Genomic DNA, 16,895 nt, shown 5'->3' with positions numbered 1-16,895 from the left:
GAAATTAAGTCTATATTATAAAAGTCTTTATATCTTATATTACCTTGTGAGGACAACAAAAACATCTGAAATAAATATGTTCAATATGTTGGACAATTTCCAACACTTTATTTATACGTTTTTCATTTTTTGATCAGATAAATCGCGTAGATTAGGATGAACAATATAATAGATAATTTGACAAATCACAACAGAAAGCCCTGCATTGCTTAAAGATTTTAAATAGTCATCTATTGACCATTTTAAGAATGCTGACCTTAGTGTTTCCAGTTTACAATACAGACTTTCTAGTCCAGAAGACAAAACTTTCACTCCAGAGTCCTTCAGGTCATTGTTACTCAAGTCAAGCTCTCTCAAACTGGAGGGCTGGGAGCTGAGAAGTGAAGACAGAGTTTCACAGCTTCTCTCTGAGAGATTACAGACACTCAATCTGAAGAGACAATAATGAGAAAAATAACAGCATGTTAAACTTTGTGGTCTGCATCTTTGAAAAAAAATATGATCTTGATAAAATATAATCTTTATTAATTAAACATGTTATTAAATCATTTATTAAATTTCATTAATTTAATTTAAAACATTTATTGAATTATTTATTTCCAAATTAATTAATCAATGACACATGTAATTAACAATTATAGATTTAATTAATCAATTATTGAAACATTAAATTAATTATTTAATGATGTATTTACTTAATTCATTTTAGCACTCCTGGCCCTGCGGCTTTGTTCATTAATTAATTTCATTTGTCACCCATCAAAGTCAAGGGGTGGGGTTAACACTGCCACTCCAGCTTGTGTAACATCTTATTGCTTACCGCGCACAGTCAATGAAGACAGTTTGATCTTAGATAACCAATTGCTATGGACTGGCGGTAGTGTTGACTTCGGACAACCAGGTATCTCAGAATGCATTTCAAATCACAAGCGGTAATGGTGCTGCTATAAACTGTAAATAGTGATGATGTGATGAAGCCCCATGAATGTGTCGAATCTTTCTGGCCAATTGCGTCACTAAAAGGCAGATCACACCAAGCCTTGTTTAACCGCTTATTTGGAAGTACTGACACCTGATAACTATAAATATGATAACTATAAATTAACTAATTCGTACATTTCTTTTGTAATGAAAAATGTAAAGACTCATATCGCCGGTAAGTTATGCCAGCTGTTTAATTCACAGTAGCTTTTCCAGTAAATATGGCAACCACAGACACTGATCCAGGCCAGACTTTGGGGAGTACCCCTCATGTCTCTTTGAAACTAAAAAAACAGTCATTCATTACAGTCAGCTGTGAAGTGAGTTCATTGATTGTCTTCTGCATCGATGAAAATGTCTCTCCTGTTTATCTCTCAATTCGCATTTATTATAGCAATTATATAATGTTTAGTATAGATATAGATAGTTACCAATTACCATTAATTGCTAACCTTCTAGAAAAGGTTGTGGCTAAGCAACTTATAGCAGTTCTAGACAAACACAGCCAGTTTCAGTCCAGCTTTCGGAGAGTTCACTCTACGGAAACAGCCCTTCTTAAAGTCTCAAGTGACATTTTGATGAGTAATGATGCAGGAAAATGTTCTGTTCTGCTCTGTTCTGGACCTCACATCGGCTTTTGACACAGTTAACCACAACATTTAGCTTGAAAGGCTAAAATATTGGCTTGGTATATCTGGAACTGCCTTGGAGTGGTTCTCCTCATAGTTACATAACCAATGTTTTTCTGTGACGGTCTCTTATTTCAGGTCATACTCTACCTCCCTTACTTATGGTGTCCCTCATGGTTTTGTTTTGGGGCCTTTATTGTTTTTAATATAGCTTCTTCTCCTCCAACGTATAATGAACCCCTCCAAGGACATTTCCTATCACTGTTATGCTGATGAGATGCAGTTATACATTTTTTAAGCCCCAAGATTTATCTAAGCTCCAGTTTCTGAATGACTGCTTAAATTCGATCAAACGTTGGATGGCTGTTAACTTCCACAAACTTAATGAGGGGAAAACTGAAGTCCTTGTATGCGCTCCTGACAGATTTTTCCCCCTGATAGTGTAAGCCCTTGGGCCTCTTTTGGTCTATGTTAAATCCCCTATCAGGAATTTAGGTGTAACTTTTGACTCGACTCTCACATTGGATGGTCATGTCAAATCTCTGGTTCGGTCTTGTTTTTATCATTTAAGAAATGTTGCTAAATTAAGATGTATTGTATCTTGCTCTGAACTGGAGATTGCTATACATACATTTATTTCTTTATGCTTGGACTACTGTAACTCACTTTTTATGTGTCTAGACAAAGGTTCCCTGGATCGTCAGCAGGTTGTGCAAAACGCTGCTGCTAGGCTTCTGACCAAAAGATGAGAACTAAAGGTGATAGAGCTTTTGCCACTGTGGCCCCTGTTGGAGTGATTTTGATAAAAGTTGTCATTGTTGTACTTAAAATTGTAAACCTTGTCCTGAACTGCATGTTCAGATATTTTTCTGTCCCTCCCCTACATGTAGGATGATGGGGAGGCAATAGCTATAGTGTTTAATTGAAGGCACATTCTATGTAAGGTTCTGGTTTGCTTATTTAGTAAGGCATGATTACTTCCTTCCATTTATGGGCTCACCTGTGCTTGTATATGGTGGACCATTAAAGGAGTTGAGCCATATAGAGGAGATGACCCTTTTATGACCAGCAGGAAGTCACGTATACAAAGGTATACGTGACTTCCTGCTGTTTCACACATGTTTCACACATGTGTATACACATATGTGTGTGTATACACATGCACACACATGCACACACACACTCACGTGCATGCACATGCATGCACACGCACACAGTGCCTTTAACTTTTATGACACACCATATGGGTTTTACAATGGGGTTGTGTGTTCACTGAATAAAAGGCTGCAAGGGGACACTGTTTTTTTGGAGTTGGCTGGGATCAGGTGAGGATCTTGTAGCTCCAAGATCCTGATCCGACCGGCTTCCCTTGCAAGTTTGAAACCGATCGAGCTCTGATTGTCTTGCTTCGTTCACAGGGATAAGTCTCTGAACTAGCGGGGCCTGGGAGTGCAGACCTAACAGCCCCCAGACTGTGGAACACCCTTTACCCAGCCCTGTTGCTTGTCATGTGTTTCTTTGGTGTATTAAGAGTTTTTTCATGTGCTATGTGCAGAGGTGTTTTTTTCTGTTCTCAAACTGAGCTCCCTGTTGGAGCTCAGTCTGGGGGGAGTTATTTTTTTCTCCTTATCTTTCCTCATATGGTGCATTTTTCCATTGTTACACCTCTCTGACCTGTCTTCCCCATGTGATGTTTTGTGTAATGTATGTATGGCCGGAGGGTAAGATGGCGCCGCCATTGCGTGCAATAGGTCGGCAGCCTTATGAAATTTCCCCTTGTGGGACTAATAAAGGTATATCAAATCAAAACTCTCTCGCTCTGAGCCTAAGAACTGTGGACTCAGTAGTCGCTTTTAAAAAACAACTCAAAACTCACCTTTTTAGAATTGCTTTTGGTTAATTCTTCCCTGTTTATGTTGTTTGCTTTATGTTTTATGAATTGTTATTCTATGTGCAGCACTTTGTGATTCTCTGTCTAGAAAGGTGCTATATAAATAAAAATTTACTTACTTACAGTTAGGTCCATAAATATTTGGACAGAGACAACTTTTTTCTAATTTTGGTTTTGTACATTACCACAATCAATTTCAAATGGAACAACTCAGATGTGGTGGAAAGGATGGGAGGAAAGGATTTTTTTGTAAAACAATCCCTATAATTGGACAAATTAAATAACTGAAAACAAAATGTTAATTTCTAATACTTGAAACCCCTTTGCTGGCAATGACAGCCTTGAAGTCTTGAACTCATAGATATCACCAGATGCTGGGTTTTCTCCTTTTTAATGCCCAGTGACTTTACTGCAGTGACTTTCATTTGCCGTTTGTTTGTTGGCCTTTCTTTTTTTTTTTTTATTCAAAACATTTTTATTGAGTATTTGTGGATATAGTTTACAAAGAAAAAAAGAAGACGTAAAACACAAACAGTTGGAACATTGTTTTCCTCTCTTATTATTTACCAAACAAGCAACGAGAAAAAGGAAAAAGAACAAAAACAGAAAAAAAACAAAAAGAGAGAAACACCCCCCGAAAACAACCCCATAAGAGCCACACAGAAGTTAGCTACACCATCACTGAGCTCCACGTTCCCGTTAACACAGACAGACATCTGACCACTATGGAGAAGCAAATCTGTTAGACAGCTGGAACATCCTTAAGTTGAAGTTCAGAGAAATTTTCCAGAAAGAGATATTTGTTGGCCTTTCTGTCTGTAGTTTAGTCTTCAACAAGTGAAATCCATGCTCATTTGGGTTAAGATCAGGTGACTGACTTGGCCTTTCAAGATACTACCACTTCTTTGCTTTGATAAACTCCTGGGTTACTTTGGCTGTTTTGGGTCATTGTCCAACTGTATTATGAAACACCACCCAATCAGTTTGACTGCATTTATGTGAGCAAACAATACATCTCTGAACACATCAGAATTTATTCAGCTGCTTCTGTCCTGTGTCACATCATCATACTTTTTTTTCTAGCCATCCTTCTGGTAGACGGTGTTCTTGGTTTCATCTGTCCAAAAAACATTATTTGTGCTGGCTTTTTTAGAGTCCAATCTAGCCTTTCTATTCTTGAGGCTTATGAGTGTCTTGCACCTTGCAGTAAATGCATTCATTTGTTTATGGTAGCCTTGAATATCAATACGCTTACCTCCTGGAGAGTGTTTGTTTACATTGTTGGATGTTGTAAAGGGGTTTCTCTTCAGCATGGAAATCCTTCTGCAGTCATCCAGCACTATTGTCTTCCTTGGATGTCCTAATATTGTAGCAATTTCTCAGATAGGCTTAAGGATGGCTTGTTTCATGGAGAGCTCCTTTGACCATATGTTGTCTGTTCACAGCAAAATCTTCCAAATGCATGCACCACACCTCAAATCAACTCCAGGCCTTTTATCTGCTTAATTGATATGACATAAAGAAGGAATTGCTCACACCTTCCCATGAAATAGCTTTTGAGTCTTTTAGTCCCTTTAAAGTTGCTGAAACTCTTAAATCCTTTATCCAATTTGAATATGGGTACCCTCAAATAAAAGCTGAGAGTCTACACATTATGCCCATGTTTCCATTATATAAATAATTAAATATATATAACTAAACAGGTAAAAAAAAGAAAAGAAAATTTGTGTCTTGTAACTGTATGCAGGGGGAATACACTGCCCACTGTACTAAAATCCAATGAAGTGCAATCTGTGTGTCGCATTGTCAAAGGAATACGCGTGTATGAATTTGGTAATTTAGAAAATGTATAAATGTTGCTCTACTTGATTCTGATCTGCTGCTGAATCTCTTTTATGCTGATGGAAATGTAGAGTTTGATCTGTGACACACTGAAACATTAATCTCTTATTGGGCTCTTCAGTGTCTCCAAGAACCTGGGCCTGTTGCATGGTGGTACAGTGGTTATCACTGTTACCTCACAGCACTAAGGTCTTGAGTTCAACTCCACAAACAGGCTGGGGTCTTCCTCACACAGTTCAAAGACATGCAGTTAGTGGAGATGGGTTAATTGGAAACTCTAAATTGCCCATAGGTATGAATGTGAATGATGTGTCTATGTGTTAGCCCTGTGACAGACTGGCGACCTGTCCAGGTTGTACCCTACCTCTCAGGGGTGGGGTGACTTTGATGGGTGAGGCTGACAGAAAAAATATAACAACTTGCAGCCTTTCATGGGTTTGCTCTGCAAAGTGTCATCCTGACGTCTGCTGTGGACAGACAGAGTACTTGGTCATTGGGGGAGGGGGGCATCTTCCTTGCTTGCTCTTTGTTCTCTGCCTCAAAATGTGCAAAGAAGTCTTTCAGGCAGGGAGGGATCACTGCTGCATGCCGGAGGTGTTGGCTTGTTTAAATGCCCTGCCACAGCTGAGAGTCCTTTGAACTTGTGAAGTGTGTGTTGTTGTTATCTGCATACTCCTGCTTTGCCTCTTTGATGGCCTGTGATAGGTCTGCTCTGGCTGTAGTGTAGGCTTCTCTATTGTTGGACTTAAAGGTAGAGTCTCTGATTTCTGATTCTTTGCAGAGAACAAGGGTTTATGGTTTGCATGGGTGATGATGGTCTCTGAGACAGTGACATCTTCATTGCATTTGCTGATGTAGGTGGTCACTGAGGTTGTGTACTCCTCCAGATCCACGGTGTCTGTGTATGTAGCAGCTTCTCTAAACATATCCCAGTCTGTGCATTCAAAGCAATCTTGCAGAACAGGTTTGCCCCCCTCTGGCCATGTTTTCACCTCTCTGAAGGTTGGTCTGATCCGTTTGTTGATGGGTCTGTAGACTGGGGTCAAAAGTATGGAGATGCGGTCCGATTGTCCATTGTGAGGGAGGGGTGAAGCCTTGTATGCATGCTGGATGTTTGTGTAAACAAGGTATAACATGTTGTCCCCTCTTGTTGCAAAGTCAATGTTCCGATGAAATTTGGGTAGAACTGATTTAAGTTTGGCATTATTAAAATCCCCAGTGACACTGAGGAAGCTGTCAGGGTGGGCTGTTTGCAGATCACTGATAATCTTGCAGAGTTCACTGCATGCTCCACTAGCTTTAGCATTAGTGCTAGTACTAGGTGGGATGTAAACAGCAACAATGATCACCACAGTAAAGTCTCTTGGGATATAAAACGGCCTGCATCTGACTGCTAAGGCCTCCACAAGTTCTAAAAAGTACACAGACACAATTGGAGCATTCCTACAGCAGCTGTTATTGATGTAAATACACAGTCCACCGCCATGCGTCTTGCCGATGATAGGGGGTCTCTGTTGGCATGGTGGCTATCTGGCCCATTTAGCTGGATAGCGTGGTCTACGATGCCTCCGTGTAGCCATGTTTCAGTAAAAATAAGAAAAAAGCAGTGCCTTGTTTCTTTCCTGGAGTTTATTAGTAGTCTCAAACAGTCCAGTTTGTTTTCTATGGAGCACATGTTGGAGAGCAGTGATGGAAGCGCGGTCGGCTACGGTTAGCTTTTAGCCTAGCATGGATACCGGCTCACTTACTGCACTTTCACTTCCTCGCACACCGTTTTCAATGGACTTCCAGGCGGACGCTAAGATGTGGTGGTGCCGTAGCTCGTCTGTTCAGAGCTTGCAGTATGCAGCAGCAGCGCAGTTTCTTCACTGTATCTCCATCTGGTTGAGTTTACTGGTGTTTTCCTAAATCCAAAAGTTGTTGGTGGTTATAGAAGTGTTTGACTGTAGTTCCGACGTACATTACAGCTATATAATAAACCAGGACTCAAATAGAACTTGAGTAAAAACACGAAAATTGCACGATGATTTCAACACAGTGTGGCCACTGCAACCCAGCACGCCACCATCATGGTATTTACAGTAATACCATACCAAGAGTAAGGATATGTCAGTACAAAAACTAAATGTAGCTTTTATGTTGCAGATTTCAAGTCAAATCATAAACAACATAATCTGACCTGAGCGTTTCCAGCTTCCAGTTTGTAGTCTTCAGTCGAGAAAACAGTAGTGTCAAACCTGAGTCTTGCACGTTGTTGTTACTCAGGTCTAGATCTCTGAGCTCACAGTCTTCTAGTTGAAGAGAAGAGGACAGAGCTCCACATGCTCTCTCTGAGAGGTTACAGCTATTCAGCCTAAAAAGATATATGTATAACAAGAAGAATGGAATAGCAAGAGTTTTCTGTTTGTAAACTGAATTTAAATGATAAAAACATCATGACTTACAGAGCTTTTTTAGAGGCTTTGACCACTGGCAGCAGCCTCAGAAAAGCATCCTCTGAAGCAGAGTATTTCTTCAGGTCAAACACATCCAGATCGTTTTCTGATGACAGTAAGATGAAGACTAGAGCTGACCACTGAGCAGGAGACAGTTTATCAGTGGAGAGACTTCCTGATCTCAGGGACTGTTGGATCTCCTCCACTAGAGAATGGTCATTCAGTTCATTTAGACACTGGAACAGGTTGATGCTTTTCTCTACAGACAGATTCTCACTGAGCTTGTTCTTGATGTACTGAACTGTTTCCCGATTGGTCTGTGAGCTACTTCCTGTCTGTGTCACCAGGCCTTGCAAATAAATTTTATTAGTTTTCAGACCCAAAAGAAAACGAAGGAACAAGTCCAGGTGTCCATTTGGGCTCTGTAAGGCCTTGTCCACAGAACTCTGATAGAAGTCTTTCCCTGTGTGAGAGCTTGTTTGTTGTTCTTCCAGCTGATTGACTCCAGAGTTGATGAAGGTCAGATGGATATGAAGAGCAGCCAGAAATTCCTGAACACTCAGATGGACAAAGCAGAACACCTTGTCCTGGTACAGTCCTCTCTCCTCTTTAAAGATCTGTGTGAACACTCCTGAGTACACTGAGGCAGTTCTGATATCGATGCCACACTCTGTCAGGTCTGATTCATAGAAGATCAGGTTTCCTTTCTGCAGCTGCTCAAAAGCCAGTTTTCCCAGAGACTCAACCATCTTCCTGCTCTCTGGACTCCAGTGTGGATCTGTCTCAGTTCCTCCATCATATTTGATCCTCTTGACTTTGGCCTGAACTACCAGGAAGTGAATGTACATCTCAGTCAGGTTCTTGGGCAGCTCTCCTCCCTCTGTGGTTTTCAGCACATCCTCCAGAACTGTGGCAATGATCCAGCAGAAGACTGGGATGTGACACATGATGTGGAGGCTTCGTGATGTCTTGATGTGGGAGATGATCCTGCTGGCTTGCTCCTCATCTCTGAATCTCTTCTTGAAGTACTCCTCCTTCTGTGGGTCAGTAAAGCCCCTGACCTCTGTCACCAGGTCCACACACTCAGGAGGGATCTGACTGGCTGATGCAGGACGTGTGGTTATCCAGAGGCGAGCAGATGGGAGCAGGTTCCCCTTGATGAGGTTTGTCAACAGTACATCCAATGAAGTGGACTTTCTTGTTTCAGTCAGGATTTTAGTTTTGTTGAAGTCCAAACTAATTCGGCACTCATCCAGACCATCAAGAATGAACACAACCTGGAAGTCTTCCAGCCTGCATATTCCTGATTCTTTAGTTTTAGTAAAGAAGTGATGAACAAGTTCCACCAAGCTGAACTTTTCCTCTTTCAGCACATTCAGCTCTCTGAAAGTGAATGGAAAAATGAACTGGATATCCTGATTGGCTTTGTCTTCAGCCCAGTCCAGAGTGAACTTCTGTGTTAAGACTGTTTTCCCAATGCCAGCCACTCCCTTTGTCAGCACTGTTCTGATTGGTTCATCTCTTCCAAGTGAAGATTTAAAGATATCTTCTTGTCTGATTGTTGTTTCTGGTCCCTTTGATTTCCTGAATGCTGTTTCAATCTGTCTGATCTCATGTTCATCATTGACCTCTGCAGTCCCTCCTTCTGTGATGTAGAGTTCTGTGTAGATCTGATTCAGAAGAGTTGGGTTTCCTGCTTTAGCGATCCCCTCAAACACACACTGGAACTTCTTCTTCAGTTGGGCTTTAAGTTCACGTTTATAGAGTGGAGCAAATATTTCTGAAAATAAGTAATTCAGATAAATTAATTATTATATAACAAATATCATAGCCTTTCAGTACCCTGAAAGGATTAATGTGTGCGATAGATATAGAATAGATATTGGTTCATTTCTTGAGATATTAGGAAAGATCAATATGCAATCTTTAGAGAAATTCTCTTACTGCTCTGCAGATGGTCAGCCATCTCATGCTGCTTAAGTCTCCTCAAGAAGTGTAATGTGATCTTCAGAAATGCTTCTCTGCAGCTCTTTCTTTGATCTTCATCCTCATCTTCAAACATCTCCTTATCCTCCCTCTGGCTTTTTATAGTTTCTCGGTCATCTGGACTCAGAACCTTTTTGGTTTTCTTCAGCTCATTCTTCACAAACATCATAATGTTGTCCTCCAGCCGCTGGAAAAGAAGACCATATGAGTTACCGAGCGGTCTTTCTATACAGGCGCTATGGAGAGCATCCTCACACAGAACATTGCATCCTGGTATGGGAACAGCTATGTTAAGGACCAAAAAGCTATTCAGAAAGTGATCCGTACAGCAGAACACTGCTGCAGGGCTGCCCACCCCTCCCTATAGAACATTTACACCAGGAGATGCTGGACTAGAGCAGCTCAGATACTGAAGGACCTGTCCCATCCCAGCAATACACTGTTCCAACTTCTGCAATCATCTGAGCCCTGAGTCTCAGGCCATCCCCCCCATTCACAACGGCACAATACACTTTAACACACCATTTAGAAAATGTACATTCTCAGATTTGAACTGTAAATTTCCAGATTGTTTTATTTTATTTATATAATATATATAACTCACTCACTTATTGCACATAATGTCATCTTTGTATATATTCACTCCCTGTATATAATGTTCTCTCTCTCTTGTTTTTTTGCACAGTCGAGCATATCAGGTTACATTTCACTGCGTGTGTCACGGACCCGGCTCTGGGGACTCGGGGTCCATGGGCAGTGGGGACTATGACTGTTGTTGTTGTTGTTATTATTATTATTATTATTGTCATTATTATTATCATTTGGTGTGTTGTCTGCACTGCCTCTTATCTCTGTCCACATCTGTATGTAGGCAGGTATGTGTGTGTGTTGCCTTTTTTCTGTGGCCATGTTACAGGCACCTTAAGGACTGAGGGGCGTGGCCTAGCTTGAGGACTGGCCACACCTTAAGTCCTTGCTACACATCTGCTCCTCATCTGGGCTCGTCGGGGGAGCTATTTAGAAGAGCGATGGAGCTTCCACCGGCGCAGGATTATTGCGTTTGACTTCACGTCAGTCTTCAAGCACAGTCAAGTGTGAGTGTTAAGTGCTGGGATAAGTGTGTAACGGCTGGCTCTATTGTTTTCCCTCAGGAGGAGTGTGGGACGTGAAGGAGCAGTGAGCACGGGGAGTGCAGGGACACTGGAGCAGAGAGCACTACACTGGGACTTTTCTGGGAAGAAGGCACAACACGGGAGTCTGGGACACTGGGGAATTTATTGTTGTTTACTTCACCACTCTGTAAATAAACACTGTTGCACGGAAGAGTCCAGCGTTTGGGTCCTGTTTCCCCACCTCCCCACGGTCTGCTAGCCAGACCGTGACAGTGTGTTGTACTTCTATAACTATGCACGTGACAAATAAACAATCTTGAAATGCACTGGTTCTTATACAGCCCTTCTACACTCTGTGCATTCAGAGTACTTTATACAACATGCCACATTTAACTATGCACATTTTTCTATGCTCAAATGCTTTTTAACTTTAACACTCTGATGGTTGCATCAGAGAGAACTTTGGGTTTAGTATCTTGTCCAGTACATTTACCAGCCAAGGTTTGATCCACCAACCTTCTGATTAGTAACTGACCTGCTCCCCTCCTGAGCTACAGGCACCCCCAAATGGACTGAAATCATGGAACCAAAAATCAGATTCATATTGGACACACTGTCAATCCACTGGTCTACAAAGTGCAGCATAGAGGTGACCAAAAAAAAACACATGTAAAAGTAGTAGTACAGACCATAAACACAGAGTCCAGGTGTGTTTGACGCTGCTGTGCAGACTGACCAGTGGGAACCTCTGCTCTCTCCTGGTCCACTCTGTGGAGGAGTGAACTATAATTAGGTCACGTTATGTCTGTCCCCACACAGATGCAAGGTCCATGAAGTGATGTTTTGATGGGTTCAGTGAATACGATGACTCCCTGCAATGGTGAAGCTTTGCTAGTCCTGGTGATCTCACTGAAAATTAAAAACTCAGTTTTCAGATGTCTGTAGCTTTCTGCTCAGTTTTTTTAGTCCCAACAGCTCTTACCATCTCGTGCATTAAGCTTTCCCTCCATGCTGAGATGCCCTGGAGCAAGGTACTCTCTCTTTGCACCAGTGACTGGTTTGAAGTGACAACTTCCAGCGCTCGGTCAACTTTGTGTCAGGAAAAGTACATCTAATGTATCACTGTAACAAAACACTGTGTGGATCGTAGATTTTATTAGGTCACCGCAGGCATAGATTTCCAGCTGAGGGACAAACAGGGACCTATTTTAAGGCGCAGGTTCAACAAACGGAGTCTAGCCATAAACTCTGAGTTGAATCTGTCGACAGGCTTCAGTTTTAATTTCCAGAAAGGCTTAGTTACTTCAATCAAGTCTGACTATGTTCACTTTGAGTTGTGGAGCTCAAGGTGCACCAACTAAGAAGGCCTGGAGAAGGCTGATGAAGGACAGGGTTTGAAAGCACCAGAGACCAAAGATGAAACAGACATCAGAGAGACACAGAAGTAGGAGTTTTCCACAATTGCTACTATGTGTGTATGTGGTTTTATGTCACGATGGCCAACACAGGTTAAAGGACTCAGGTGCAGACACCACTCTGAAGCTCAGAGGATCAGCGAAAAGCAAGATTTTATTTCAGCAAGCAAAGGTGACACAGGGGAAAATAGTTAAAGGCAAAAACACTAAACAAGAACAAAAGGCGAGAGGAATAAATCTAACCTCTGGAGTTACTCAAACTAAAAACTAACATGATGCTACAAACTCAGGGGACTAAGAAAGTGAGATTAAACACACTCTACGGCAGGCAAGAAACTCAGTCACTCTTGGTGGCGCTGTCACTTGGTTTTCGCTCGCTCTGCGGTAGAGTATCACTTCCTGTTCCTGCTCAAACACAGTGGTGTTTTTGAGTAGCTTATCTGCTTAGCAATTTAATTAAAAACTTTTAAAATACATTATTTTTCATAGTATAATCTTTACATGTTTCATCCGAAGCACACTTTCTGTGCACTCACTTCCTAATTTATAGCCAAAGTTTTCACTCACTGTGTCTGTACTGTTTCGCTAGCTTAGCTTATCTAGTAGCTGACTCGCTAGCACCATGGCTATTTCACCTGTCCCTCCTGCACTTTCCTGCTCATTGTGTCAGATGTTTAGTTACTCCTCGGCCTCCTTTAGCAGTAATGATACTTGTAACAAATGTAGCATATTTGCAGCTCTGGAGGCCAGGATTACTGAATTGGAGACTCGGCTTCGCACCCTTCATTCACCCGTAGCTAGCCAGGCCCCTGGAGCTGGTACAGCTGAAGATAGCGTAGGCCCCGCTAGCTGTTCCCTGGCAGACCCCAAGCAGCTGGGGAAAGAGGACGGCTGGGTGATGGTGAGTAGGAAGCATATTCCTAAACAGAAGCCCCAGGTACACCCCCAATCTGTTCATGTGTCTAACCCCACTCGGCGACACACCCGCTGGGGGTCAAACTCTTTGACGATTCTGTTGGTGATTCTGTTCTCAGACATGTGAAGCTAGAGACACCGGCAATCATAGTCAGTTGTCTTCCTGGGCCCATAGCAGGCGACATTGAGGGAAATTTAAAACTGGTGGCTAAGGGTAAACCTAAATTCAGTGAAATCATAATTCACGTCGGCAGTAATGACACCCGGTTACGCCAATCGGAGGTCACTAAAATCAATATTGAATCGGTGTGTAACTTTGCCAAAACAATGTCAAACTCTGTAGTTTTCTCTGGTCTTCTCCCCAATCAGAACAGGAGTGACATGTTTAGCTGCATGTTCTCCTTAAATTGCTGGCTGTCTGAGTGGTGTCCAAAAAACAATGTGGGCTTCATAGATAATTGGCAAACCTTCTGGAGGAAACCTGGTCTTGTTAGGAGAGACGGAATCCATCCCGCTTTGGATGGAGCAGTTCTCATTTCTAGAAATATGGACAAGTTTATTAAAGCCCCCAAAATATGACTATGCAGATTTGGGACCAGATTTGGGACCAGGAGTCTTACACGTCTCTCTGCAGCTTCTCTCCTCCTGCTACCCCCCCCCCCCCAAACAAAAAAAAAAAAAAACGCAAAAAACCCCATCTCCATCTTCTTTGTGTCAGCTGCCAAACAGACAAAAAACAAACTAAAAACTAGCAATGAACAACTTAAACAAAAAATCACAAAGAAAGAACAATACAGTATCCACATCTGAACCAAAGAGTAAAACAGTGAAATGTGGAAATATTAGGTCTCTCTCCTCCAAGTCTCTGTTAGTACACGACTTAATAATTGATCAACAAATCGATTTACTCTGCCTTACAGAAACCTGGTTGCAGCAGGATGATTGTGTTAGTTTAAATGAATCAACACCCCCGGGTCATTCTAACTACCAGAAATCTCGAAGCACAGGCCGAAGGGGTGGTGTGACAGCAATTTTTCACACCAGCCTATTAATCAACGAAAGACCAAGACAGACTTTTAATTCATTTGAAAGCCTGATGCTTAGCCTTGTCCACCCCAGCTGTAAAACTCAGAAACCAGTCTTGCTTGTTATCATCTATCGTCCACCTGGGCCTTACACAGAGTTTCTGTCTGATTTCTCAGACTTTTTATCTGATTTAATGCTCAGCTCAGATAAAATAATTATTGTGGGTGATTTTAACACCCATGTAGATGCTAAGAATGACAGCCTCAACATAGCATTTAATCTGTTATTAGACTCAATTGGCTTCTCTCAAACTGTAAAAGAACCCACCCACCACTTTAATCACACTCTAGATCTTGTTTTAACATATGGCATAGAAACTGAACATTTAACAGTGTTTCCTGAAAACCCGCTCCTGTCTGATCATTTCATGATAACATTTACATTTACAATAATTGATTACACAGCAGTGGAGAGTAGACTCATCAACATCACAGTAGATGTCTTTCTGAAAGCGCTGTAACTACGTTTAAGAATATAATCCACCCACTGTTATCATCTTCAATGCCCTGTACCAATACAGAGCAGAGCAGCTATCTGAACGCTACTCCAACAGAGGTCGATTATCTTGTTAATAATTTTACCTCTTCACTATGTATGACTCTGGATACTGTAGTTCCTGTGAAAATGAAGGTCTCAAATCAGAAGTACCTGACTCCGTGGTATAATTCTCAAACACGTAGCCTAAAGTAGATAACTCGTATGCTGGAGAGGAAATGGCGTGTCACAAATTTAGAGGATCGTCATTTAGCCTGGAGAAATAGTTTGTTGCTTTATAAGAAAGCCCTCCACAAAGCTAGAAGGTCTTACTATTCGTCATTGATTGAAGAAAATAAGAACAACCCTAGGTTTCTCTTCAGCACTGTAGCCAGGCTGACAAAAAGTCAGAGCTCTATTGAGCCAACCATCCCTTTAACATTAACTAGTAATGACTTCATGAACTTCTTCACGAATAAATTTTTTATAATTAGAGAATAAATTACCAATAATCACCCCACAGATGTAATATTATGTACAGCTACTCTTAGTACCATTGATGTTAAGTTTGACTCTTTTTCTCCAATTGATCTTTCTGAGTTAACTTCAATAATTACTTCCTCCAAACCATCAACATGTCTTTTAGACCCCATTCCTACAAAACTGCTCAAAGAAGTCCCGCCATTAATTAATTCTTCAATCTTAAATATGATCAACTCATCTCTAATAATCGGCTATGTACCACAGGCCTTCAAGCTGGCTGTAGTTAAACCTTTACTTAAAAAGCCATCCCTAGACCCAACTGTCTTAGCTAATTATAGGCCAATCTCCAACCTTCCTTTCATATCAAACATTCTTGAAAGAGTAGTTGTCAAACAGCTAACAGATCATCTGCAGAGGAATGGCTTTTTTGAAGAGTTTCAGTCAGGTTTCAGAGCTCATCACAGCACAGAAACAGCTTTAGTGAAGGTTACAAATGATCTTCTTATGGCCTCTGACAGTGGACTCATCTCTGTGCTTGTCCTGCTAGACCTTAGTGCAGTGTTCGATACTGTTGACCATAATATCCTATTAGAGCGACTAGAACATGCTGTAAGTATTACAGGTACTGTGCTGCAGTGGTTTATATCATATCTATCTAATAGACTCCAATTTGTGCAAGTAAATGGAGAGTCCTCTTCAAACACCAAGGTCAATTAATTATGGTGTTCCACATGCTTCCCCTAGGCAGTATCATTAGAAAACATAGTATACATTTTCACTGCTATGCAGATGACACCCAGCTCTATCTATCTATGAAGCCAGATAACACACACCATTTAGTTAAACTGCAGGAATGTCTTAAAGACATAAAGACGTGGATAGCCGCTAACTTTCTGCTTCTTAATTCAGATAAAACTGAGGTTATTGTACTCGGCCCTGAAAATCTTGGAAATATGGTATCTAACCAGATTCTTACTCTGGATGGCATTACCTTGGCCTCCAGTAATGCTGTGAGGAACCTTTGAGTCATTTTTGACCAGGACATGTCCTTCAATGCACATATTAAACAAATATGTAAGACTGCTTTCTTCAATTTGCGCAACATCTCTAAAAGTAGAAATATCCTGTCTCAGAGTGACGCTGAAAAACTAGTTCATGCATTTATTACTTCCAGGCTGGACTACTGTAATTCATTATTATCAGGATATTACTAAAAACTCACTGAAAAGCCTTCAGCTAATCCAAAATGCTGCAGCAAGAGTACTGACAGGGACAAGAAAGAGAGAGCATATTTCTCCTGTTTTGGCTTCCCTTCATTGGCTTCCTGTTAAATCCAGAATTGAATTCAAAATCCTGCTCCTCACATACAAGGTCTTAAATAATCAGGCCCCATCTTATCACCCTATTAGAGCACTTCACTCTCGCACTGTAGGCTTACTTGTTGTTCCTAGAGTATTTAAAAGTAGAATGGGAGGGAGAGCCTTCAGTTTTCAGGCCCCTCTTCTGTGGAACCAGCTTCCAGTTTGGATTCGGGAGACAGACACTATCTCTACTTTCAAGATTAGGCTTAAAACTTTCCTTTTTGCTAAAGCATATAGTTAGGGCTAGACCAGGTGACCCTGAATCCTCCCTTAGTTATGCTGCAA

At 41.3% G+C, this 16,895-nt stretch overlaps 1 protein-coding gene and 1 pseudogene across 2 annotated transcripts in view; one reads left to right on the top strand and one right to left on the bottom strand.

Moving 5' to 3' along the window:
* LOC102776040 (NACHT, LRR and PYD domains-containing protein 3-like) overlaps positions 1-16,895 on the bottom strand; it is a 38,360-nt gene that overhangs the window by 6,020 nt on the left and 15,445 nt on the right. For both annotated transcript variants that reach the window (XM_087836780.1, XM_087836782.1), the window contains exons 5-9: positions 11,566-11,644; positions 9,723-9,951; positions 7,788-9,558; positions 7,523-7,696; positions 257-430 (exon numbers count right to left, since the gene is read on the bottom strand). In XM_087836780.1, coding sequence (XP_087692906.1) covers positions 257-430; positions 7,523-7,696; positions 7,788-9,558; positions 9,723-9,951; positions 11,566-11,644 — 2,427 coding nt within the window. The remainder of the gene's footprint in view (positions 1-256; positions 431-7,522; positions 7,697-7,787; positions 9,559-9,722; positions 9,952-11,565; positions 11,645-16,895) is intronic.
* On the top strand, positions 12,914-13,855 carry LOC148096087 (uncharacterized; annotated as a pseudogene).

Source organism: Neolamprologus brichardi, chromosome 23, assembly GCF_056152115.1.
Source record: "Neolamprologus brichardi isolate AB-2024 chromosome 23, ASM5615211v1, whole genome shotgun sequence".
NCBI lineage: Eukaryota > Metazoa > Chordata > Actinopteri > Cichliformes > Cichlidae > Neolamprologus > Neolamprologus brichardi.
The sequence above is the reverse complement of the archived record's forward strand: the minus strand, read 5'-3'. Positions and strand labels throughout refer to the sequence as shown.